At 46.6% G+C, this 25,272-nt stretch overlaps 1 protein-coding gene across 10 annotated transcripts in view; it reads right to left on the reverse strand.

Moving 5' to 3' along the window:
- LOC105889509 (calcium/calmodulin-dependent protein kinase type II subunit beta) overlaps positions 1–25,272 on the reverse strand; it is a 70,581-nt gene that overhangs the window by 6,162 nt on the left and 39,147 nt on the right. Inside the window, exons 10-21 of one of the 10 annotated variants that reach the window (XM_042709292.1) lie at positions 24,297–24,419; positions 23,671–23,754; positions 23,070–23,112; positions 20,303–20,395; positions 16,448–16,485; positions 12,113–12,145; positions 9,926–9,994; positions 6,736–6,780; positions 5,195–5,243; positions 3,361–3,441; positions 2,060–2,179; positions 1,323–1,451 (exon numbers count right to left, since the gene is read on the reverse strand). In XM_042709292.1, the coding sequence (XP_042565226.1) occupies positions 1,323–1,451; positions 2,060–2,179; positions 3,361–3,441; positions 5,195–5,243; positions 6,736–6,780; positions 9,926–9,994; positions 12,113–12,145; positions 16,448–16,485; positions 20,303–20,395; positions 23,070–23,112; positions 23,671–23,754; positions 24,297–24,419 (907 nt within the window). The remainder of the gene's footprint in view (positions 1–1,322; positions 1,452–2,059; positions 2,180–3,360; positions 3,442–5,194; positions 5,244–6,735; positions 6,781–9,925; positions 9,995–12,112; positions 12,146–16,447; positions 16,486–20,302; positions 20,396–23,069; positions 23,113–23,670; positions 23,755–24,296; positions 24,420–25,272) is intronic. The other 9 variants (XM_031577151.2, XM_031577152.2, XM_031577154.2 and 6 more) reach the window with 9 other exon arrangements.

Here is a 25,272-nt window from a genome sequence, read left to right on the forward strand (position 1 = left end):
CCTCAAGGTTCCCACCCATTTCCATTGACAACATTTCAAAGCTTTTCCATGATTTTCAAAAACTTTTAATAAATCTACTGAATTTCATGACTTTTGTAGGTCAGAAAAATGGTATTTCCCAGGATTTTCATGACTCTGGGAACCCTGCACACACACACCAGGGTCCAGCCCAATCGTGTTGGCAAGAAAGGGCTACATTCTTTATGTCTCTCAGACACGCTAATGCAGGTACACACACGGGTGGAGGGGATTACTGACGTACTTACCTTTCTGCTCCTTATTCATGCTGCTCTGTCTCTCCCTTCATTTCTAGATCCCTTGGACTTCTCAAAGCATCATACTCACACACACACACACACACACACACACTGTCACACAGGCTCATGAGCGACAGCCTGGGGTTCCCATCTTGCTCACACACGCAGGTGGTTGGATCGGACAACTAACTCAACAGACACCGACACCGTCCTGCAATCATAGGAAGCTCGTTCAATCCATGAAATTCCCCCTCAGTGGCTCTCATCCTGACATGTATCTGGTTTCTCTCGCCCTTCCTCTCTCTCTCTCTCTCTCCCACAGGGCTTGCTGAGCTCAACATGCTATTCCTGTCCCTTAGCGCTTTGGGAAAGATTTACTTCCTCCCTCCCTCCCTCCCTCCCTCCCTCTCTCTCCTCTTTTTTCTCTCCCTCCCTCATTCCTTCCTCTCCTGTGGTGAGAGGGCTTAGCAGCATGAGGCCTGACATGTCCTCTCCTCCTCCTCTACCCCTTGTTCACTCCACACAGCAGGTCTCTACTGAACACCTCGCCCACAAGTGCCCCCTCTCTGTTCATCAGACGGCTCACCTAGCTTTCTTTAAAGAAACAGAACCCCCCCCCCCACACACACACGGTCAAGGCTGAAAATGACAAGCGGGTCATGCTCTGGGTGACTCACACCCTAAATCCCTCGTTTGAAGCTCAGTGCAACAGCAGGCTGGATAGGAATTTATCCTGTATAGTGCATGCACACAAACACTCACACACAAACACATCATCATCATCATCATCATCATCATCTTAATGCATATAGAAACACACACACACACACACACACACATTCTCTCTCTGTTTCTCTCTCTGCTTCTCTCTCTCTCACACACACACACACACACACACACACACACACACACAGTACTTCACAGTAAATATTCATTCACACTCACTTGCATGAATACATGCATTTCCACTCACATACACACAGACACACTCCCATACACACACACACACTCCCGTACACACACAAGCATGCGTGCGCACACAGGCGTCTGTCTTGCTGTACTCACACTGTACGCTCAATGAGGAACCAGAGGGGGGCTGGGAGGGAGGAGGGGGGGCTGTGGGCCGGGAGGTTTCCATGGCAACTTGAGGGGCCGGGGCACGGCACACATTGCTCACCAGGTCTGTGAGACGGGCTGGGGTGGGGATGGACGGGGAGGGGGGGTGTTGAGGTTGGTGTGTCCCAAACAGATTCCGATTCCGGCAGAACCAGGGAGGACACGGTGAAGAATGGGAGAGGATGGTGAGGGGCGTGTGACATCACAGAGTGATAATCAAGCAACAACAGAGAAGACGCATCTGACTAAACAGGTGGAGAGGGTCAGAAGGTGAGAGTGAATGAGGAAGATACAGACTTGGAGGAGAGACACTGGGAGTGGAAGCAAAGGGGAAATTAGGCAGTGACATTCAGTGAGTCCCACAGTCACTGAGACAGAGAGAAGGAGGCAGGACAAGCAGAAACAAGGAGACAGAATGCAGAGAGCGAGAGAGCTAAGGTGATAGACAGATGAAAGTGAGACAGGGAGAGATTAGAGTGATACAGAGACAGGGAGAGAAGGAACATAGAGAGAGAGAGCTAAAGGGATAGACAGATGAGAGTGAGACGGGGACAGATGAGAGTGGGACAGGGAGAGTGACAGACTAAGAGTGATAAACTGAGAGTGAGTGAGTGAATGAGAGGGCACACAGTGCTGGGGTGGGGTTCAGTGGTTCTGGCTGTGAGCGTTCAGATTCTGCTACTCACTCTGCATGGACGGGGTGTGAGGAGGGGAGGGGGCCGACTGCGCCCCTCCGTCTTTGTCGCCCCCCCCAGTGGGACCTGAGCTCCTGCGCATGGAGCCCAAGACGTCTGACAGCTTGGAGGCTGGAGACCAGATGACAGGGGGGGAAGAGGGGTACCAGGGAGGTCACCCCAAAATCACAGGGGCAATGGAAGGCCATGGAGGGAGAAATTCACAATTTAGAGTTTTTCGAGTATGAGGGGGGGTGCATAAACCCAGGCAGCTTTATGCAGTGAGGGGGGGTGGGAGGGTTTTGTCAGACCTGGAGCTGGACATGCAGTTTTAGTGTTTCTCTGAGTGCATCTGCGACCAACAGGTGGCAGCACATAATAACCAGTAGGAAATGTTACGCCCAGAGAGTCAGAGTGCATTCAGGCATTTTGGGCTACTAGAACATTGTGCTGAAGTCACAGAAAGTACACTTCAAGTCAGTTCAAGTACTACAATGTGCATTTCAAAGACCATGCCTATCTCAGTAGAAATCTGGATCTATCTCTACAATAACATCTCTAAACAGGTGCATTATTTAGATTATAATATACAGTCATATCCATCCGGTGCCTTAGCTATTCGGAGATAAACATTCCAGTGTAAGAAGAAACTCATGCGGGAGGCTATCCAGGAAAGCTATAGCGTGCTCAGCCAACTTGGCATCAAACATCCTTCACTGTAACTCTACAAGCATCTTGAGCGATTGTTCCTGCCTGGCGTGCCCAGTGGGGTCAGCTTGCACTTCTTCTGGTGTTAGTGCCTTAGCTGTGCTTCACCAGGCAGGACCAATCAAGTGCAGATCATGTTTCTGAAAGCTGGAGAAGAAGGCTTCTTGTTCCTCTGATCTTGTTCCTCTTGTAGTCCACTGAGGTGATCAGACACCTGTCGTGCTAGAGTTTCAGGTGAGAGTGGGGAGCATGAGGTCAAGCGCACCTGAAGCTAGGGAGCCTCTGAGGCTCATTACAAGGGGCAGAGATCCCAGATGACAGCTGACACTGGCCCTGATCTGGTGTAAACCGAACACATCTCATGTCAGACCAATGCCAGATCTGTTCAACAATCTGCCAGAACCTCAGCACATTAGGACCAGATCCATTAAAGAATGCTACGACTGCAGCAGATCAGGTCCTCATCAGTGCCGGATCTTTCCCCGAGTAAGCTGCCCTCTGGGATGTCCACTAAGATGGGGGGTGGGGGTGGGGGTGGGTTGAGCAGGGCGTTTATCAGGCAAGACCAGGAGCGTGCAGCGCAGTTACAGGTAAACTCCACTCACAGAAGATGACAGGGGCGGCAGCCGCAGCAGACAGGCTGGAGTCTGAGGAGGACTTTACTGAGCTGCTCTCTACAGCCCTTGCTGGTAGAGCCCACAGGACACACACACACACACAGACAGAGAAAACAACATTGAAAAAAAGGAAGAGGATAGCCAGAGAAACATCAGAGGAAGAGAGAAAGAGACTGGAGTCACGGGATAACAGTGAAAAGTAGGAGAAGACAGTTGGACACAGGGGGAGGTGACTTCATTGAGCTCAAGAGGAGATGAAGGTGCTCTCACACCATCAACCAAATCCACACCATCAGCTGGGCTGGGCTGGGTTTGGCTGGGCTGCCCGCTGTGTAAATATGCCCACTCCCAAGGACCAGGAAAAAGGCAACCCAGTGATGTCACTTCAGGCTCCAAAGACAGTGAATGAGAGAGGATCTCCTCAGCAAAACACTCATCAACACATGACAGAAAGGGACCTCATTATGAAACTAAACACTAGAAAACTCACACATTCAAGGACAGATCTCACAATGGACGCAAAATCACACACACAACACCCACCAAACTCTTTTACCAAGAAACACATCTGATTAAAAAAAAATAAAAAATCATCCCATTGAATCTCACTCTATCTCTCCAAGTTGCACAGAGGCAGTTATAAATACTTTTTCTCTCTTTTGCACTCTCTTTCTCTAACTTTCTCTTTCTCTCACTCTCTCTTTCTCTCGCTCTCTCTTCTTTTCTATGGTGTTCTCACTCGGTTTCCTCACACGGCTATAAATAAATCCAAGGTGCCCTTGCCCTGTTCCTCCTCCTCCTCCTCCTCGTCTCCTGCCAAAGCTGAACGCTGTGAATCTCAGCCAGGCGCCCTCGTCTCCCTGCTTCCCTTTGAGGTAGCCACCATCACACACGCGCACGCACACACGCGCACACACGCACACACACACACACCACACACACTGCCAACAACATTGACTGGTAGATTTGCATTTATCCATTGAATCATATCATTTGAAGATACACATTTTCATGAGTATGCGTGCTCCCTTGGTATCGAACCCATGATTCTGGTGTTGTTAGCACCTTACTCTAGCAGGTAATTCATGTACTGTACAGACACTTACATGTTTGTTTAACCTTAATGTTAACTCAATCATGGATGTTTCAATTGAATCTAGATTAAGCAGCAGGATTATCAGACTTCTGCAATCACAAGCTATTAGTGTGGCTATAAATAGAGGACATGAGGTGTGATTTAAGACGTGGTTCAAACGCTTCCCGCCAGATCAAACACCCCTGGGCATTACCTTGGCTGTCATGTACTTCACTTACAGCGTCACATTCACCGGCCTGAGCTGCACACAAAGGATCCTCACACAGTCTCTGACTTGGGCAAAGATCTGAACTAGATTGGGGCCAGATTTGTGCGAGAGGCTGCTGCCTACTGGGTATTTTCTAGTGTGCGTGGCCATGATTCATGTCCCCAAAGGTGCCCACATGATGCCAGGGCCTACTGTCCCTGTTCTATGACACGTTAGAGGTCCTCATGTGGTCTCTGCACTACTGTCCCTGTTCTATGATAAATGTTCGAGGTCCCTATATGATTTTCAGGGACTGTAAGACCTGTTCTATGACTCATGATTGAGACACCTCCATGGTCTTAGGACTACTAGCTCTGTTCTATGATAAATGTTAGGGGTCCTCAGATGGTTGCTGGGGCCTACTGGCCCTGTTCTACAACTCATGTTTGAGGTCCAGGCATGGTCTCAGGACTACTGGCACGGTTCTATGATACGTAATTTGGTCTCTGGGAAGGATGGACCCTGACAGTCAGACCCACCTTTCACGTCCTCATCTTCAATGGTGGTGTTACTGCTGTCTGTGGACTCCTGTAAAGAAGACACAAGTATTAAACACTGAGCTTTTCAAGCACATAAACACACACACATATCCATGCATGCACAAACACACACACACATATAGGCATGCACAAACACACACTCACACACACACACACACGCACAAACACAAACACACATTCACACGCATGCACATACACAGCACCCACACACGCACACATGTACGCGCACTCACATACACACCCACACTCACACCTGTGCATTCCCACACAAATAAACAGAACTTCACATGTATGGTTCAGTTCACACAGAAGGGAGAAGAACATGGATATTGACATTAACAGCATACATGGCATAGAATTTAACACTTACATTTTGCATAGGTCAATCGTGTAAGAAAAAGATCTGACCAGATTTAAATCAAACTACATGAAAACTACAAACTATATATGATAAAGTTTTAGGTTCCTCCTGCAGTTCTCTTACAGTCCCTCAGGGGGCAGTATTGAGCCAAAATCTATAATGATCTCAGCTTCCTTTCCCTCCCCTGACACAGGCACTAATAGGTTACATTAATCTCTGACATGTGCAGAGTACAGATGCTCAGCTTTTTCCCCACATTTTCCTCATTTTATGGTCTTGCTGCACCAGCCTTTTCTCAGACAGGGAGAGAGCAGTAACTCAGAACAGACAAGCAGGCAGACAAATGGATTAAAGTGCCATCACCACACACACACACACACAAACCCGCATGCACAAACACAAACACACAAATAAAATAAAATAAAATACAGCATCTTCAATAAAATACAACATCATCAAACTTCAATAAAATACAGCATCAACTGGTCGCTGGCTGAACTACACATACACACACAAACCCATTAATGCACACAGATATGCATACATACACACATGCACACGCACTCACTTATGCACACACATATGCACACAATCACACACCGATACATGTATGCACACAAACACACACTCCCTTGTTGCAGAATTAACCTCTGCTGGAAAATTCGCTGGAAAAATAAATACATTTTTAGATGTATTTAAGCTGACTTAGACTTTCCTCTCTTATTATACTAAAGATGATCTCATAAGCACAAGCTATATGCATAAGCTATTCAGATTCCGCACAAGCATCTGAAAAGCTTTAACAGATTATTCATATGTATTTAGAAGACTCCAGGCTTCAGCTAAAGGGCCTAATACCTCCACTTTCATCTACAGGAGACCTGTTCCAGTATACCAGAATGTTTATATGTAGAAACTGTATCGCCCTACCACTCCTGCACACTAATTCGCCCAGTCTCTCGCTTTCTCTCTCTGCTGATAACAGTTTTTCCTACTCAAAGTACCGACATGGCTGAAGAACAGAAGAGATAGAGGATGAGTAAAAGGAGGAAGGCAAGAACAGAGGATGAAAGAGGAGAGGAGAGGAGAGGAGAGACATCAGACCAAAAACGGCAGATGAAGTGTTTGGTGGAGGGGGGCAGGGAGGGGAAGGGTGTACCTTGGTCCCATCCACTGGGTTATGGATAACAGTGGTCTGAGGCTCCTAGAGAGAGAGAGAGGAGAGGGAGACAGAGGGGGGGGGGGAGAAAGAGAGAAAGGGAGACAGAGAGAGGAGAAGGAGAAGGGGAGCGAGAGAGGGTGGAGAGAGGAGAGCAAAGAAGAACAAGAGGGAGAAGGAGAGCAAAGAGAGAGAGAGGAGAGAGGGAGAGCGAAAAGAGAGCGCGAGAGAGAGAGAGAGAGAGAGAGAAAAGGAGCAAATGGGGTGGAGTGAAACATGGGAAGGAAAAAATAGAATTGTTGGAGTTAAATTCAGACAGAGGAAAAGAGAGAGAAAAAGGGAGAGAGAGGGACAGATAGAGTGAAAGGCTGAAGAGAGGCTGAAAATTGCAATGAGAGGAAATTGTTATTTGGATGTGAGGTCGTCTGGGAGAGGTCCCACTGAGGAAGGACGTTTCCCCCCAAAAAAGAGGTAAACCTTTTAAGACTCCCGCTGCTGAGCTAATGGTCTGGAGAATTAAAAAAACACACATGCTTACACACACACACACGCACACACACCCTCCAGCAATGGCTGCCACGGCTTTGAAGTGGAGTACATTGAGGAGAGTGATGAGGCAGAGCTGATATTTGCCGTAAAAGGGCTGTTTTCAATGAAAGGGCTGTTTTCACTAAGAAACGTTTGTAACAAGTCTGTCTTTAATGCCGAAAGCAGAGTCAATAGACTTCAGGGAGATCTAAAAACCCATCATGTCGTATACGTTTTATTTGTACAGATCAACTTTGATATAAATGTTGAATGACTATCAACTATGAAGGTCAACATGTTATCATCTGTATTAAGAACTCAGATCGAAGAGAAAGAATAAACGCTGAAAGATCCTAATCTGGGGATATGGGGATACTCGTCACAACTACAGACAGCAGCAGGGGAGTCGGTTTACCTCCTTCATTGCCCTACAGGTAACCTGGTGGCTTTGCTTGGGTGCTGTTCATCACAGTGAGAGAGAGAGAGAAGAGTGTGAACAGCCTAATGCAAGGCCTCATGTCTCATCTTCATGGGTTAGTCAGTTGTGTGTGTGTGTGTGTGTGTGTGTGTGTGTGTGTGTGTGTGTTGTCTTAGTAACAGACAGAACATCCTGGTGGAGTTGTTAGCATTCATGCTAAAGGTCAGTGATTCCCCATCACTGTGACTCCACTGAGGAGTTCAGGGACAGACAGCGAACCTGGGTACACACTACACACAGACACACACACACTACACAAGGACACACACACACACACACACACACACACACACGCACACAGACACCACGACCAGCACTTAGTTCAGGATGAGACTGAACAGAGACCACAGGGAGAAATGGCAACAACCCTACGAGTATGTCAACACACAATTATATAAACATAAAGACACACACACACACGTACATGTATGTCCACAGACAGACGTGTGAGGATACCACCCTTGGAGATACTGTGTTATCAGCTTGTAACAGTCAACCAGCCGAGCTGGATGAGGCATTCACTAACACACAAACAAACACACACAAGCCTTTTTTCAGTCTACATCAATATATCGGAAATACAAATGCATTAAGACCCACACCACATTTGTGAGTGCACTTCCATAGCACCAGGCAGACTCGTTCCATGAAGCCAATATGTCCAGTCCACATCAGTTACAACATGAATGGCATGAACACACACACACACACACACACACACACACACACACACACACACACACGTACACACATATACACACACACACACACACACACACACACGTACACACACACACACACACACACACACACACACACACACACAGGTTGGCAAAACAGGTGTGTGAAGAGCAGCAGGTTCCAGAACTCAGAACATGTCAGAGACACCTACACATACACAAACACACACACACATACACACAAACACACACACACATACAGACGTGTACAAAATTGTTGGTACCCTTCCGTTAAAGGAAGAAAAAGCCACAATGGTCACTGAAATAACTTGAAACTGACAAAAGTAATAATAAATAAAAAAATACTGAAAATGAACTAATGAAAATCAGACATTGCTGGTGGTTCAACAGAATAATAAAAAAAAAAAAACCGAATTAAACTGGCCTGGACAAAAATTATGGTACCCCTAGAAAAGATTTAAAATAATTTGACCATAGAGACATGTTAAACTAAGGTGTGTCCTCTAATTAGCATTACAGGCTTCTTCAAACTTGTAATCAGTCAGTCTGCCTATTTAAAGGGTGAAAAGTAGTCACTGTGGTGTTTGGTATCATGGTGTGTACCACACTGAACAGGGACCCCAGAAAGCTAAGGACAGAGTTGTCTCAGGAGATTAGAAAGAAAATTATAGACAAGCATGTTAACGGTAAAGGCTATAAGACCATCTCCAAGCAGCTTGATATTCCTGTGACAACAGTTGCACATAATATTCAGAAGTTTAAGGTCCAGGGGACTGTAGCCAACCTCCCTGGACGTGGCTGCAAGAGGATAATTGATGACAAATTGAAGAGACGGATAATACAAATGGTAACCAAAGTGCCCAGAACAATTTCCAAAGAGATTAGAGGTGAACTTCAAGGTCCATGGTACATCAGTGCCAGATCGCACCATCAGTCGCTGTTTGAGCCAAAGTCGACCGAGGAGGACACCACTGTTGAAAGCAAATCATATAAAAGCGAAACTGGAATTTGCCAAAATGCATATTGACAAGCCATAGGGCTTCTGGGAGAATGTCCTTTGGACAGACGAGACAAAACTGGAGCTTGTCAGTTTCAAGTTATTTCAGTGACAATTGTGGGTTTTTCCTTCTTTAAATGAAGGGTACCAACAATTTTGTCCACGTACGTCCTATAACAGGTGTCCTAGAAAGGTGATGTATGGGTGTGGACACTTGGATACAACCAAGCAGGGGGGCATGGGGGAGGGGCAGAGAGACAGAAAAAATGAACAGATTCAGACCGAAACGAGAGAGAAACTGACAGCAAGAGACAGAAAGACAGAAATTACTGTTAAAAACAGGCTAAGACAGAAAGATACAGACAGACAGAGAGAGAGACAGAGAGAGAGAGAGAGAGAGAGAGCGAGAGAGAGAGAGAGAGAGACAGAGAGACAGACAGACAGACAGACAGACAGACAGACAGAAAGAGAAAAGTGGGTAAATACCAGAGCAGGTGTAGAGACGTTTCCTTTGGGGCTGGTGACTATGCTGTTTTTCACGCTGTTTGACTGGGGCTGTGCAGAAACACAACAGTGTGTTAACACACAGGACCATAGAGAGGCCACACACAGACGGCACACACACAAGTACGCACACACAAACACAGTCACTGTCAGGGCTGAGTGTATGTGCGTGTCCCTGTGAGTATGTGTGTGTGCGTGCGTGTGCAGGTAAGAGTGTGCGTGTGTTGTGGGAAGTGCTGTGTTTTCTTATCACACACCCGTCAGATTCCCATCCCGACTTGCTGATGTTTTTGTGTGTTTCAGCTCCTGTGTCCCCTTATCAGACAAAACCCTAACCTTAATCACTCAATGCTGATTGGCTCATCACGCTCATCAGGGCCGGTGCACTGAGATATTGGTGCATTCTGTAACACTCACTGGTCACACTCTATGGAAGCAATCCACCCTAATGCCAACAGTACACGCTCCACATGCATTCTGGGTAATTAAATAAACAGTGTAAGCAACTCACACAGACACAGTGGGCTGAAAACACCATAGACACTTAGCATGTTTATATCTGAGAGTTTGTATCTATGGTTGGTATGTAATATATATGTGGAAATGTGTCAGACAGACAGGTCAGACAGATAAAAGTTGAACTGAGACATGTTCATTCTTTCACTTTGGACATCACATGTTACTGGACAGCCAGAAAGAGTCCAAATTAATTTCTCCCTAGAAGATTATCAAAACCGCAGCAGTACATAATAGAAATACCAAAAAAAACACTGACACATCAGTTCAACACTACTGATACACACACCAACACACACACACAAATATGCACGTATACACACACACAGAAGCAGCAAGTCAATGCCCAAGCCGAACATTCACTAACTAGCAACCAGGACAGCGCTAGACCACAGTATAATTCACAGCTGATTAAACATCAACACAGACAGACAGCGGCACACTTTTGGGCCCATTCTGATCCGGATCAACACCGGCACAGGGCCAACCCGGTCCAGATTCATGGACTGACTGGGACAGAAGAACTTATCTATGACTGAGAAAGCAGAAAGGACGGACACAAGGGCTACAATTATTTCATCACTCAATATACTAACATACATCATACCCACAAACAGACCGCACACTCCTGCCCCATTTTTGGTTGGTCGGTCCGACATGAAGAAGCACCGCCGGAAACCCAGAACATTTATTTTGTTCCTGTCTCATTCCACAGCTAATTGCCTAGACTGGCAGAGGGGACACTAAAAATGGTCTGGGCCATACCACTTGGATAAGGTGGTTTTTACAAACCTGTGAAACATTATTTATTTACTACATAGTTATTTCTTTGTTTTATGATAGTGAGGAAATACTATGTTTATGTCTCAGGGTCTGTCTTGTCATTGTGTAGAGTTTAGTTTTTGTGTTTAGCCCTGTGTGTAGAAATGGTGCTGGCCGCCATGTATATATATATGTTCATTGTTCTGTCTAGTTGGGTTAGTCTTGTCGTCAGGTATGTGCATCTATGTTGACTGCTGATTTTTGTCCTCTCTTTAGGTGCGGCTTAGCAGGTATTTATAATGGAATTGTACTGCTGCATGTTGTCCTCTACTACATTTAGAGGCTTAGCAGGTGATATTCCTGGAGACTGCTGCTTTTTGTCCTCTGCTAATTGAGAGGCTTAGCAGTTCTCCAGGATATTTTGAAGCATATTAAAGCATATATTTTTGAACCCTCACTCTGTCTGAGCTTTTTGGGCCAAACCCACATTGTTGACGGCAACCCAAGGCTCGGTCCGTCACACACACACACGCACACACTCATCACACTCATCACACTCTACATAAGCGCGCACACTCACTCAATAATCAAACTGTGTATTTATCTAGCATTTAAGCTGTTAGTCATCTCAATTCACCTGTCTCTCTGGTTTACAGACCCTGACCTGCAGTAGGACCAAGTTTAGTGTTAAGACAGATTCTGAGTCGATTGAAAGCCCCATGGTGTCAAGGAGGAGATGAAGAGAGAGTAATGAAGACGAGAAAGTATCAGACAAGCAAGAACAATGGTGGGAGAAGAGAAGAACACCTGATAAACCAGGTAGAAGTAAAGAAAAGGAGTTTTAAAGAACGTTTGAAGGGCGCTTTAAGGACACTTGAAGGACGTTCTCACCATGTACTGAATCGTGGAGCTGGACTTCCGTTTCTGGATGGCAGCGATGAGTACATGAGAATGGGATGGAGAAGACAGGTCAAATGTCAAACACATGATGATGATGATGATGATGATGATGATGATAGCTGTCAGTGAATAACAGCCTTGCGTGCTTACATGGTGAGGTCATACAAATTATTCTGAGAACAGACATGATGATTATGACACAGTATGACATGAACAGCACTGGATGGAGCCGGAAAAAAAGAAGAAAAAAAATTGCTGAGGGAAATTCAACTGACTCCTTGAGGAAAAGAAAGGATGGCCAGAGAGAAAAAAGAGGGCAGAAGAAAAGGAAAGAGATTGACTGTAGTCCACTAAGGTGGAAAAGCGAATTAGTGTGGAAGGTCAGATCAGAGGGCAGGCCTATCTGTTAGCCTGCGCTAACCGTTAGCATGGCAGCAGCAGAACAGCTAGTGATGAATGACCCTCAGTCTCTGAACGCTCAGAACACTGACCAAACACTTCCTAGCATGGATGTTTAGCCCCATCCTATGTATAGGTTTACTGAATTCACTGTCAACTATAGCTATTACATTCTGTCCGTGGGCTTGAACCCTGGGAAGATACCGGAGTGAGAAGCCGAGAATGTGAGAATGTGAACATGTAAGTGAGAACCCTGAGAGCCTTGGCTGGTGAGGTTGGCTGAAGAGAGTGTGAGAGTGTGTGTGAGGACAGAATGAGAGAGTGTGTGAGTACAGAAGACGAGAGTGTGTGTGTGTGAGGATAGATGACGAGAGTGTGTGTGTGTGAGGATAGATGACGAGAGTGTGTGTGAGTACAGAATGATAGAGTGTGTGTGAGTACAGAATGATAAAGTGTGTGTGAGGATAGATGAGAGTGTGAGGACAGATAAGAAATTGTGAGGATAGATAAGAGAGAGTGTGTTTGAGGACATAAAGAGGGAGAGTGTGTAAAGACAGAAGAAGATACAGGAAGGGAGAGTGTGAGGATGGAGCAAGAACCATTAGCGCGCAAGGACAGAAGAGGAGTTTCCCTGACAGTGTGAGGATGCAGAAGTGCATCAGGCAGGTGTGCGGGCTGGAGAGGGAGCCGGTTGCTAAGCAATGAGTGAGGCGCAGTGGAAGTGTCTATTTTTGTTCTGCCGTTCCCAGCGCTCCAACCCACAGCTATTTCAGGAGCCTGGCAGAGATCCCCGCAGGGGAGATCACCCCACCGAGAACACACACACACACGTACTACACTACACTCACACTCACACACACTAGAATACACACACACACACACACACACACACACACACACAAACATGCTACACTACACACAGACTCCAATGTACATTTAATATTTTCTTGTGAATTGAGTTTTCTCTAAGAGCTTTGAGTCAACTACAGAGAAGATGATGAGCAGGTAATCATCACGGTATGCTCTAACTATACTAAAGATTTGGAGTCACAGTTCTTATATAGACCTATAGTTTACATTTCAATGGGTTAATTCATCTGTGAACGATCAGCAATCATCCAACTCCTAACAGCTGTTCCCACTCCCACGAGCCCGAGCACGCTGGCACCCCTGGGCTCCAACAGCACGTCCCCCTGGGATGGACTCAAACCTGATCCTGGTGCTGACCTGCTGCAGCTGCCCTTGGTATGGATGTTCAGGTGCTGAGTGTTAGTGAACTGGATGAAATCAATGTAAAGGCAGACCTGCCTGGGCAAGGGTAGAGCGAGTGATGAAAGCGGACCTGGTCAATGTGGATGTGTCACACTGAATCATGTGCAAAGGTACTAGGTCCTAGGAGTGCTGGGGCATAGGTCTGTGTGTATGTGTGGGGGGGGGGCGGGGTGTTGGACTAAATTGATGTGGAGCAAGAAAGAGCTGTTGGGGTGTGATGTAATGGGTGTTCAGAAATAAAAAGGGAGAGAGAGAAGGATAGAGAGAGAGAGGGAGAGAGAGAGGGGGAATGGTGTTGGGTTTTTGGACTAAAATGGATGAGCAGAGAGAGGCAGTTAGACAGGGAGAAAGACAAAAATGTGCAAAGAGAGAGTGTGAGAGAGAGGGCGAGTGAGAGAGTGAGGTGTTTGTGAGTGTTTGTGCGTCAGAGGCACTCTGGATCGGCTGAGGGAGAAACCCAGAGAGGGCCGAAACTGCAGCAAAGAGGAATGTGGGCGTCAAACTACGCTGAACAACATGCAACTACAGGGAGGGCGGATGGAGAGAGAGAGAGAAAGAGAGAGATGGATAGAGAAAGAGAGAGGAGGGGACGGAAAGAGGGGGAAGAGGGAGAGATGGATGGAGAAAGAGAGAGGAGGGGACGGAAAGAGGTGTGGGGGGAGGAAGAGAAAGAGGAGGGCGGAGCCAGAGGAAGGAGAACTGAGAGATGAAAAGAGGAAAGGCGAAGGAAGGACAGAGGGAGAAATGGAGGTATTAGATGAAAAGAAAACAGACAGGGTGAGGGAGAATTACAGAGATGGAAAGGAGAGGGAGGTGTAGGTGAGAGAGACAGATTGTTGAATTCATTTCCAGTCTCTATAAATCGCTTCATACATGGTATCATACTACACTGTATGTATTCATCAACCCCAGTGAGCTCTAGATGTTCAGCTTTACTGACGGGAGCTGGACCTGCTGCACCTTCTCCTGTCTTTCACTCTCTCACTCTTTCACTCTCTCCTTCTTTCACTCTCTCACTCTCTCACTCTTTCACTCTATCATTCTTTCACTCTCTCATTCTTTCACTCTCTCCTGTCTTTCACTCTCTCACTCTTTCACTCTCATCAGGAGCGCCTAGCCACAGATTACATAAACTAGGATTAATCGTCTGCTCAGCATCCTGCCTGCCTGTGTGTGTGTGTGTGTGTGTGTGTGTGTGTGTGTGTGTGTGTGCGTGCGTGCATGGTGTTCTGCCTGTGCGTGTGTGTATAAATTAGTGTGTATGTGTGTAGGTATGTGTGTGTGTGTCAGGGAGAGAGCCATGACTGAAAGAGGGATTAGACTCTAGATTAGACAGGATCCAATCACATGTGGAGTAGAGAGGCTGTTGTTTCAGACCTGTGGCTCAGGATACAGACAGGACAAAACTGCCCCCCCATCTCTCTCCTCTCTCTCTCTCCTTCCTCCTCTCTCTTTCTCTTTCTCTCTCTCTCACTCATCCCTCTTCTCTCTCTCTCTCTCTGTCTGAGGGGATTTACAGGGATGCCTGTAGTCGCCCAGGCAACATCTGCTCCTGCATACCATCGCAAAAGACAAGCTCCGCACACACATCCACACATACAAAAACACACACACACACATCCACACACACAGACACACATACACCACACACATGCTCTCACACACACACACACCCGCCACACACATACTCACACAAAAAAAAAACACACCCACACACAGTCACACACACACATACACACACACTTAAACACCCCACACACATACTCACACACAAACACACACACACACACACACACACACACACTGAAGACTCATCTGCCTAGGTGAGAGTGCACCACATATCTCTCACCATGAAAGGCATCACTCAAAAAGAACAAAGAGAATTTGATTTCGGTTTTATTTATTTTAGATCATCTTAAGGACCCTGTCAGGTGGGAAACTGGGGATAATAGGCAAAATATAAATTACTTTGACATCGAATTCATCTTTTAATTGCCACTCAAGTCGATGGGTGTTGTTGATTGCGTAATCTTTGACTGGGCATTTGGACAGACAGTGAAACAGGTTTGGGGAACCTACCTGCAATACTAGAACATTTTTGGCAAAACTGAAGGTAGTTTAGTCAACGGGAGAGGACATTTTAAAGAATTTTAACTATTCTTATATGAATTGAACCTGATATGACTGATTCAGAGAGCACCTACTTCTTATTCCTTTTAGAGAGACCCATCCACCCCTACATAGACAAAGCCACACACACACACTGACACACACACACATAGCCCTCTTAACGTACACTAAACACACAGAGAGAAGCCGTCATCAAAGCTGTAAAGATATACAGTCATAGCTGGGCATGGCTGCAAGAGCTCACAAGCACAGACAGGCTTTAAGAGGGGGATAACAAGGAAGGGCTGAGAGAGAGGAGGAAAAGAGAGAGAAGAAGAGAAAGTGAGAGAGGCAGGCATGATGGGCTTGGAGAAAGAGAGAGAGAGAGAGAGAGAAAAGACAGGCAGGCAGGCAGGGAGTGGACTAAGGTCTGATGGACTTGGAGAGTAAAAGAGAGTAGGAGAAAGGATGAGGCAGAAAAAAAGAGAGAGAAGGAGTGAGAGAGACACAGGGAGAAGGAGGGAGGCAATCAGTGGCTGTGCTTACCTTGACGTCTGCCTTCTTGTTGAGCAGGCTCTTGGCTACTGTGGAGGGGGAGAGAGACATACGCTCAATCAGGTGCAGAGACGCCATGGAGACGCTCACCCTCAGGACACACACACACACACACACCACCACCACACAGTCCCCCACAGAGAGAGGCTCAGTGTCAGGATACACTCACGGCTGGGGCAGCACACACAGGACCACACACCAGCCAGCGGAGAGCCCGTTCATTACCCAGCATGCCTCAGCACGATGGGCATGGGGGGGGGGGGGGGGGGTAGCACTTTTGGCAGGGGGGATAAACAATGGAGCGGTGTGTGTGTGTGTGTGTGTGTGTGTGTGTGTGTGTGTGTGTGTGTGCGTGTGCGTGTGCGTGTGCGTGTAATGTGATGAGGCTTAGAGGGAGAGACAGAAATTAAAGCTGCCCAGGCAGGTAGGCTAAATCACAGATTACCCACCAGTGATCCCTCCTGAGTGATGAGTTCCAGAGCAGGGGAACATACAGTCTCACACACACACACATGCACCCACACTCACACATGTATGCACCCACCTACCCACACACGCATCATACTGTATATATCTTCCTTGACTGTCACTTTGACTGACAGTGAAATACATGTCATGTCTCTTTTTCAGATGTTCTTGTGAAAGAGTGTGAAACATGCAGCAATGGGAGACACTTATAAACTGTAGAACACTACAGATCCAGGATTTGCACATATGAACAGTTATGAAACTCTTTTTATTCAAAAAGGACAAAACCTACATGATCTTAAACCCAACGGCATGCATTTGTATCTGTTGTTTGATGCGCATTAGCAGTTAGTTGACAAGCAGAGCTGATGTGTTTGACATGAGGATGCATCTGTATGGATGCATAAGAATAGGAAAGGTCAAGGATATCAGCTTAACATCAGACGCCAGTTGCTTTAAGCGATGGGCACTACCAGGCATAGTATGGGTGGGTTAGCTACAATGTATTATTGGTCTATGGCACTAGATTCTATAACTAGAATTTGTAATAAGAAAGCAAGAGAGAGAGAGAGAGAAAGAGAGAGAAATTCAGAAATACTGTATAAGATATGGGAGCAGAGCAAGAGAGAAAGAGAGTCTTTATAAAAGAGCTTAAGAAATAGAAGAGCTGAGAGAGAGAAACGAAGGAAAAAGGAAGACAGAGTGAAGATAGGGATAAAGAGAGCGAGAGAGAGAGAGAGCAGTGAAGTGGTCTCCTTACCTTGGCACATTTTTGTAAGAAGCGAGGGAGGGAGAGCGAGTGAAAGTAAGGAGAGAATAAAAGAGAAGAAGAGATTAAGAGGGAGAGGTTAAAGGAGAGAGAGAGGGGGCTGTTATTCCTTTGCTTTCAGACAGTAAGAAAGAGGATAAGAGAGGCAGTAGGGAGCTCAGGCTCTGGGTAAGAGCATGGCCACACCAGGGGCCACACCAGGCGCATGTCAAACCCACATCAGGGCCGGAATAGTACCAGGCCCCGAACATGCTGCTATCTGTATGGCTGGCCACTGGAGTGGGTTTGACTGACACCTAGGGGTTACCATGGCAACAGATTATGTTCTCAGATTCCATTCATTTTTATTTCAAATACATGCAGGGGAAGGGGAGAGAATTTTTGTGATTTGCTGCACATTTGAGCTCAATATTGGTGCACTTAAATCTATCATTTTCGCATAACCCGACCAATAAATGACATTAACATCATTGGCCATAATATTTATTTAATATTATTGTTCGTATTCATTACAAAGCTACCAGTGATAGAAAAGTGATAACAAAAATATTGTCTGTGGAGACATTTGGGACTGCAACAAAGCTCTACGCCCAGGTTTCTACAGGGTTCCTGGAGGGATGGGAGTGGTTTAAATGCAAGTGACAGACTTCCCTAAGTCAGTCACTGGAACCTCATTGAAACAGCATTGCATCACATGGAACAAATCAGCAGGTTATACTTAGAATCCTTTGCAGGAACTTGATAATGCAATTCAGAGGTAGGCAGGCAGCACCATTTATTTTTCAATGAAACAGATTCAGGCAAGGACAATGGACTGTTGAGCAATGGATAGTTCCCAGAATTACTGACGGTGTTAACATCTGCATTCAGCCCTAAAATGAATTCTGCATTCAGCCAATAAAGTCCTCTAGCGTAGAGGAAAAGTTACCCTGCATGCATTCATCAAAAAGTGACGACTCACCAAATAGCAAACACAAGAGGTACACACACTAACAGCAGGAAGGCACCACGCAGTGCATTCTCCCATCATTCCTTGGCACCCAAGCCCATTTCCTGCTACACACACACGGCTCATACAGTGATGCGGCTTTGGGTCATGCAGGTGCCATCAGTCACACACTCTCCCATTAGGAGCACATGCAAGAGTGCAAACACAATGCAGGCAGGCAGGACCAGCCTCTGTGCACGCAGGGAGGGGCAGGAGGAGACCAGAGACAAAACCCTACTGTCAAGATCAACCTGACAGAGGCACACGGAGCGAGAGAGAGAGAGAGAGAGAGAGAGGAGGGGGAGGAGAGGAGAGGAGGTGATGACTTAAGAACATGAAGAGGACAAACTCTGTAAAAAAAACATGCAAAACAGACAAAGAGGGGGGAGTCCGTTACGAATGGGGAGAGTAAGAAAGATGGGGCAAAGAAGAGAGAGAGAGAGAGAGAGAGAGAGAGAGAGAGAGAGAGAGAGCTTTCTTGGGGGGCTTTTCTGGCCTTTATTTTTCTAGGACAGACAGACAGACAGGAAGTGAGCAAGAGTGGGAGACAGTGCAGACAGACAGGAAGTGAGTGTGAGTGAGAGGGAGATGGGGAGTGGGCTTGAGGTGTGTGGTGTACAAATCTAACCCCAACACCAGAGAAGACGAACATGGCGTACACATAAGACAATACAGACCAGGACTCAGAGAGAGACCAAGGAAGCAAGAGAGGGAGAGAGAAAGACACAGAGACAGACCTCCACACACACACCCACACACACACACACAATGACAGACACACACACACACACACTCTCAAAGACAGGAGGAGATGGTGAGGAGGCATGCAGCTGGCATTCAGGCTCAGTCCAGGAGAAACAGGAGAGAAGGAGGAGAGGAGGAGAGAGAAGGAGGAGAGGAGAGAGGAGGAGAGAGAGAGGAGGAGGAGAACACATAGAGGAGGAGGAGAACAGAGAGAGGAGGAGGAGGAGAGAGGAGGAGAACAGAGAAAGGAGGAAGAGAGAACAGAGAGGGGAGGAGAACAGAGAGAGGAGGAGAACAGAGAGAGGAGGAGGAGGAGAACAGAGAAAGGAGGAAGAGAGAACAGAGAGAGAGGAGAACAGAGAGAGGAGGAGAACAGAGAGAGGAGGAGGAGGAGAACAGAGAGAGGAGGAGAACAGAGAGAGGAGGAGGAGATAGCAGAGAGGGGAGAAGAACAGAGAGAGGAGGAGGAGAACAGAGAGAGGAGGAAGGGAGAGTCGGAGAGTCACGGGAGTCTGCCATCACAGACACATGCGCATACACACACATGCTAAACAGGGGTGGAGGGTGAGAGAGAAAGAATGGGAGAGCGGAAGAGAGAGAAATGAAATTAAGTGAAATGGGATGATTGGCAGGAGCCTGATAGAAAGAGAGAAGAGAGAAACAAACATGGAGATGGGGAGAGAATTAAAAAGGACAGAACTGGAGTATGGGAGAGGAGTAAGATGCAATGGAGTGTGAGAGAGAAGGGTATTGAGGTAGAAAGAGGCGGAGTGAGAGAGAGTGAAATGTACAGAAAGATGGAGATGGAGTGACAGAGAGCCAGAGTAGGACAGAAATGGACAGGGGGGGACACCCCTCCGTGGGGGGGTTTGGCTACCTTGTTCCACCAGACCAGCAGTGGTTCCGGCTGCTGCTGCTGCAGCTGCTGCTGCTGCAGTCACCGAAGCAGGAGCCGTAGATTGTCGGCCCACTGCGGGAGTCATACACACACACACACACACACACACACACACAAATACACATACATACACATACACACACATACACACACACACACACAAATACACATACACATACACATACACATACACATACACATACACATACACATACACATACACACACATACACACACACAAATACACATATGGACAAAAACAAAACGCACACACACACACACACACACACACACACACACACACCGCCGCAGTGGATCAGGTGGGGTGGTAAGAGAGAGAGAGGTTAAGAAAACAAAGAGAAGAGAAAGGGAGAGAGCAGGAAAGAAAGTGTAAAAAAGAGCAAAGGATCGAGTAAAAATCAGATGGGGAGGAGAGGAGAGAAAGAGAGAGAAGGAAAGGAGAGCAGAGAATGGGAGGACAAAGGGAGAGGAGAGGAGAAAAGAAGAGAGGATATAATAGGAGAGGAGAGGAGAGGAGAAGAGAAGAGAAGAGCAATCTGTTAGTCTGGAAGATGGCAGATTGGCAGATTAACGCAACTCATCTGCAAACAGAACAGATCTCAAAGCAACACAACGCAACTTATTCTTCGCAGAGAGAGAGACAGAGAGAGAATAGTACAAGAGAATGGGAAAATATCAAGTAAGAGCGAAAGCAAATCCCCTGTCTGTCTCTAATCTCATAATGACTTCCTCTCCTGGTGGTGTGGGCATGATGACATGGATGGAGACACCAGAAGCTCTTCATTCCGTCACGAAGCCGGTGCTCTCCCCACATGATCTGCATATCACAGGCGGGCACAGTGGTATTACCACTACCCGCCTCTGCCTCCCCCAGTGATGCCAACGGTGGGGGGGGGGGCTAAGAGAGCAAGGTAGGTGTGAGGGGCACCCATCCCCCAGACCCTTATACTATTGGCGTATATATGTGTGTGTGTGTGCACTTCTGTGTGTGTGTGTGTGTGTGTATGTTAGTTTTTGTGTGTGCATAGGGGGGTGTGTCAGTCTGTGTGTGTGCATGTGTGTATTTGTTAAGTCTCTCTTCCTCTGTGTGTGTGCGTGTGTGTGTGTGTGTGTGTGTGTGTGTGTGTGTGTGTGTGTGTGTGTGTGTTGCGCCTGTGATGAGTGTGTGGATGTGTGTTTGTCTCTCTCTGTGAGTGTACGTGTGTGTCTCTGTGTGTGACAGTGGGGGTTGAGTGACACTCCAACACACCCCTTGCACACACACACACACACACACACACTCATAATCAGAGATGATTACTGTAATGAGAGCACCCACAAGAAGGGAAGCACGATAAGAGGAACGAGAGAGCGAGAGAAAGAGGGAGGGAGAGAGATAGAGAGAGTCAGGGAGAGAGGGAGGGAGAGAGAGAGAGAGGGGGGAGAAAAGGAGATGATAGGAGAGGAAGAGAGGAGAGGAAAGGAGAGGAGAGGGAGGAAAGGAGAGGAAAGGAGGACAGGAGAGGAAGGGGAGGACTGGAGAGACTAGAGGAGAGGAAGAGAGGAGAGGAGATGAGAAGAGGAGAAGAGAGGAGGAGAGGAGAGGAGAACTGGAGAGGAAGGGGAGGCGAAGGGTAGAGAGGTAGGGTGCTCTCTGAGCCTCTCAGAGCACACTGTCACTGTCGCTGCCGCCCACAACCCTGCTGTTTAACTCTTGGGCATGAGGGTGAGTGTGTGGAAGTGAATGTGTATGTGTGTGAGTGTGTATGTGTGCGCGCACATGTGTGTGTGTGTATATATGGGAAAGAGAGAGTGTGAACAGACACACAACGCAGATGCTTCATTACAGCAGATATAAATCACATGCTATTATATATGCCAGTTATCACAAACACACACAGACATAAGACACACACACACTGGCACACCACAACCTTGTGAAACCTTCAATTAGAGGCCAGGCCATTATGCAGCTCTCAGATTTGAGTGTGTTTGTCTGTGTTTATCTGTGTGTGCGCGTGCGTGTCTGTGTGTGCATTTATCTGTGTGTGTGTGTGTGTGTCTGTGTGTGAACACAGTGTTCACACTTCTGTCTCCAAGGGTCTCGTCCCCTCTGACTGAGGCTGTAGTTAAGGCAAACATACCACTACTAATCCCATAGCTGAATGCTTTATGTTATGTTATGGGGGTATTTACCTTTTATCATTTAAAATACCTATGCAATGTTAATAGAGCTCATTATCTTTCCTACTGCGTATTACAATTACTACTTTTAGTAATTACTAATTATTAGATCATTAGAACCTAATGAAACGTCATATAAAGTAGGACCAGCTTTCAATAAAGGCCGTCACCTCAGTATTTTCATGTTACGGTAGAAAAGTGTAATTCATTTAGAAATACAGTGTTTAAAAGACGTTACCTGCGGTTAAAAAAACGACTTTTTGCAGCAGCCCACTCTCAAAGGAAGTGAGATTGTGAGCTGCCAAGGGTGTGAGTGAACCTGAGAGAGAGACTGAGCTGCCAAGGGTGTGAGTGAACCTGAGAGAGAGACTGAGCTGCCAAGTGTGTGAGTGAACCTGAAAGAGAGACTGAGCTGCCAAGTGTGTGAGTGAACCTGAGAGAAAGACTGAGCTGCCAAGGGTGTGAGTGAACCTGAGAGAAAGACTGAGCTGCCAAGGGTGTGAGTGAACCTGAGAGAGAGACTGAGGCGTTCTCAGAGGATGTGGTGGACGTGCCAACTCACCAGAGAAGTTTCGCGACACCAACATGGTGGTCAGGATAGCTCCCTGTAGAGAACAAAACACACAACAATAACGTGATGACCATTTTCTCATCAGTCTTAAAGTAAAATAATTTTTACCTCATGTTTGATTGGTTTTTACATTGTCTGTACTGCTGCAATTAGGATGAGCAAGATCTATATAGATAATTTGGTGATCATTTAAAGATCTATCTACAATGTGTCAAAAAAACGGGTAACAAGCAAAGTCTGTCGAGTGGCGTGTGGGAGCATTGCGCAGACCCACCCAGGTTTGTGCTTAGGATCTTTGTCATGGAATTAAATGATTTTGCCAAGTTATTAAATTAGCTTTTGTTCACGCGTGGCGCAGTTGAATGGCTCGCTGCCCATCAATGACATTGGGGCCCAATGCGTGTTATCAGACTCAAAGATTCCCCAATGCATTCTGCACGATAATGCTGTTCCTGGGGTCTAGTTTCATGTGCTCTCTGAGGCGCCAGGCTCTTCCTGTGTGCAGGGTGGAGCTTCGTGAATACTTCTTTCTGACTGGTGACTGTGGGTGTCAATCTTACGCTGGGCTCTGGAGGGTTAAGGCTGTACCCACCTTGAGTTTTCTGCGGGCGTTGAACTTCTTCAGGCACTCTACGGTCTCCTGTCTGTGCATCATGGAGGCCACTGTGGAGCGTTGCTGCAGGGGAGAAGCACATCACATGTTGTTGAGATCGAGTTTATGTGAGAAAGCAGTTGTTTGGGTGGATGAACACTGTATGTGTGGATATGTGTATGTGTTGGATGGGAGGCTGCGTGGATGTGACTTTGGCTAACGATTCCAAGGAATCGATCCAATGGGGACCGGTTCTCAACCAGAACCGGTTCTCGATTCTCATCCCTAATATTGTGTGTATGTGTGTGTGTGTATGTATGGATGTGTTGGATGCATAGGTTTGTGTGTGTTTGTGTGTGTGTGTGTGTGTGTATGTGTGTCTGTGTGTGTGTGTGTGTGTGTCTGTGTGTGTGTGTGTGCGTGTGTGTGTGTATGTACTGTATGCGTGTGTGTGTATGTATGGATGGATGGATGTGTTGGATGCATAGGTCTGCACGTGAACCTGTGCATGTTCTTGTAGGTTCAGAGACTTATGCAGACCCACAATGTTTGAGCGTATGTGTTTGTGTATGTGTGTGTGTGCATTTGTGTGTGTGTGTGTGTGTGTATGTGTGTGTGACACTTACGCAGACCCATGGGTGTTTGAGGGCCTCCTGGGCAGTGATTCTCTTGGCAGGGTTGATGGTGAGCATCTGGTTGATGAGGTTCTTGGCTTCAGGAGTGACAGTGTCCCACTCAGGAGACGGGAACTGCAAGAGAGGGCAGAGAGGGCACACCATAACGTCACATAATACACATATACACGCATGCACACACACACAAACTCACACACTCACACACACTGACACAAACTGACACACACTGACACACATACACACAAACACACACACACACACACATACAAACACACGCACGCGCACGCACGCACGCACGCACGCACGCACGCACGCACACACACACACACACACACACACACACACACACACACACACACACACACACACACACACACACACACACACACACACACACACACACAAAGCCATTGTAGCATATATATTTATATTTATATATTTATCCCTGCACTTCTCGCACTCTCCACTTCTTCTTTGCACTACTGTTGTGCAACATTTCACAGCTACTGTATATAGCCATTCCGCCTTGTACATACTTTTTTAAACTCCTTAGTCCATTGCACTGTTGCACTGTTTGTTTGTTTGTTTGTATTGTATTGTATTGTATTGTGTTGTATATTTTGTGTAAGCACACTGAGAGTCACTTTACCAAGTCAAATTCCTTGTTTGTGCAAACTTACTTGGCCAATAAAACCTGATTCTGATTCTGATTCTGAAAGAAAACATAGATAACATGGAAATCCATGTCCATCCACGCAAATGTATTGTAGCCAATATACAGTAATGTACAGCGAGGTTAACAAACAACTCAAATCAGTTTGACTGTTACCAGGATGTCATCCTGGGGTTGGCATCTGTAGGGCGGGCAACTAAATTCACCATGAATAGATAATGTCCATATAGTAGGCTGAATCAGAAAAGCTTTGTTTGGGCAAACAGAACTGCCGCAGTGAAGTACATAAGGCTA

Source organism: Clupea harengus, chromosome 12, assembly GCF_900700415.2.
Source record: "Clupea harengus chromosome 12, Ch_v2.0.2, whole genome shotgun sequence".
Lineage (NCBI taxonomy): Eukaryota > Metazoa > Chordata > Actinopteri > Clupeiformes > Clupeidae > Clupea > Clupea harengus.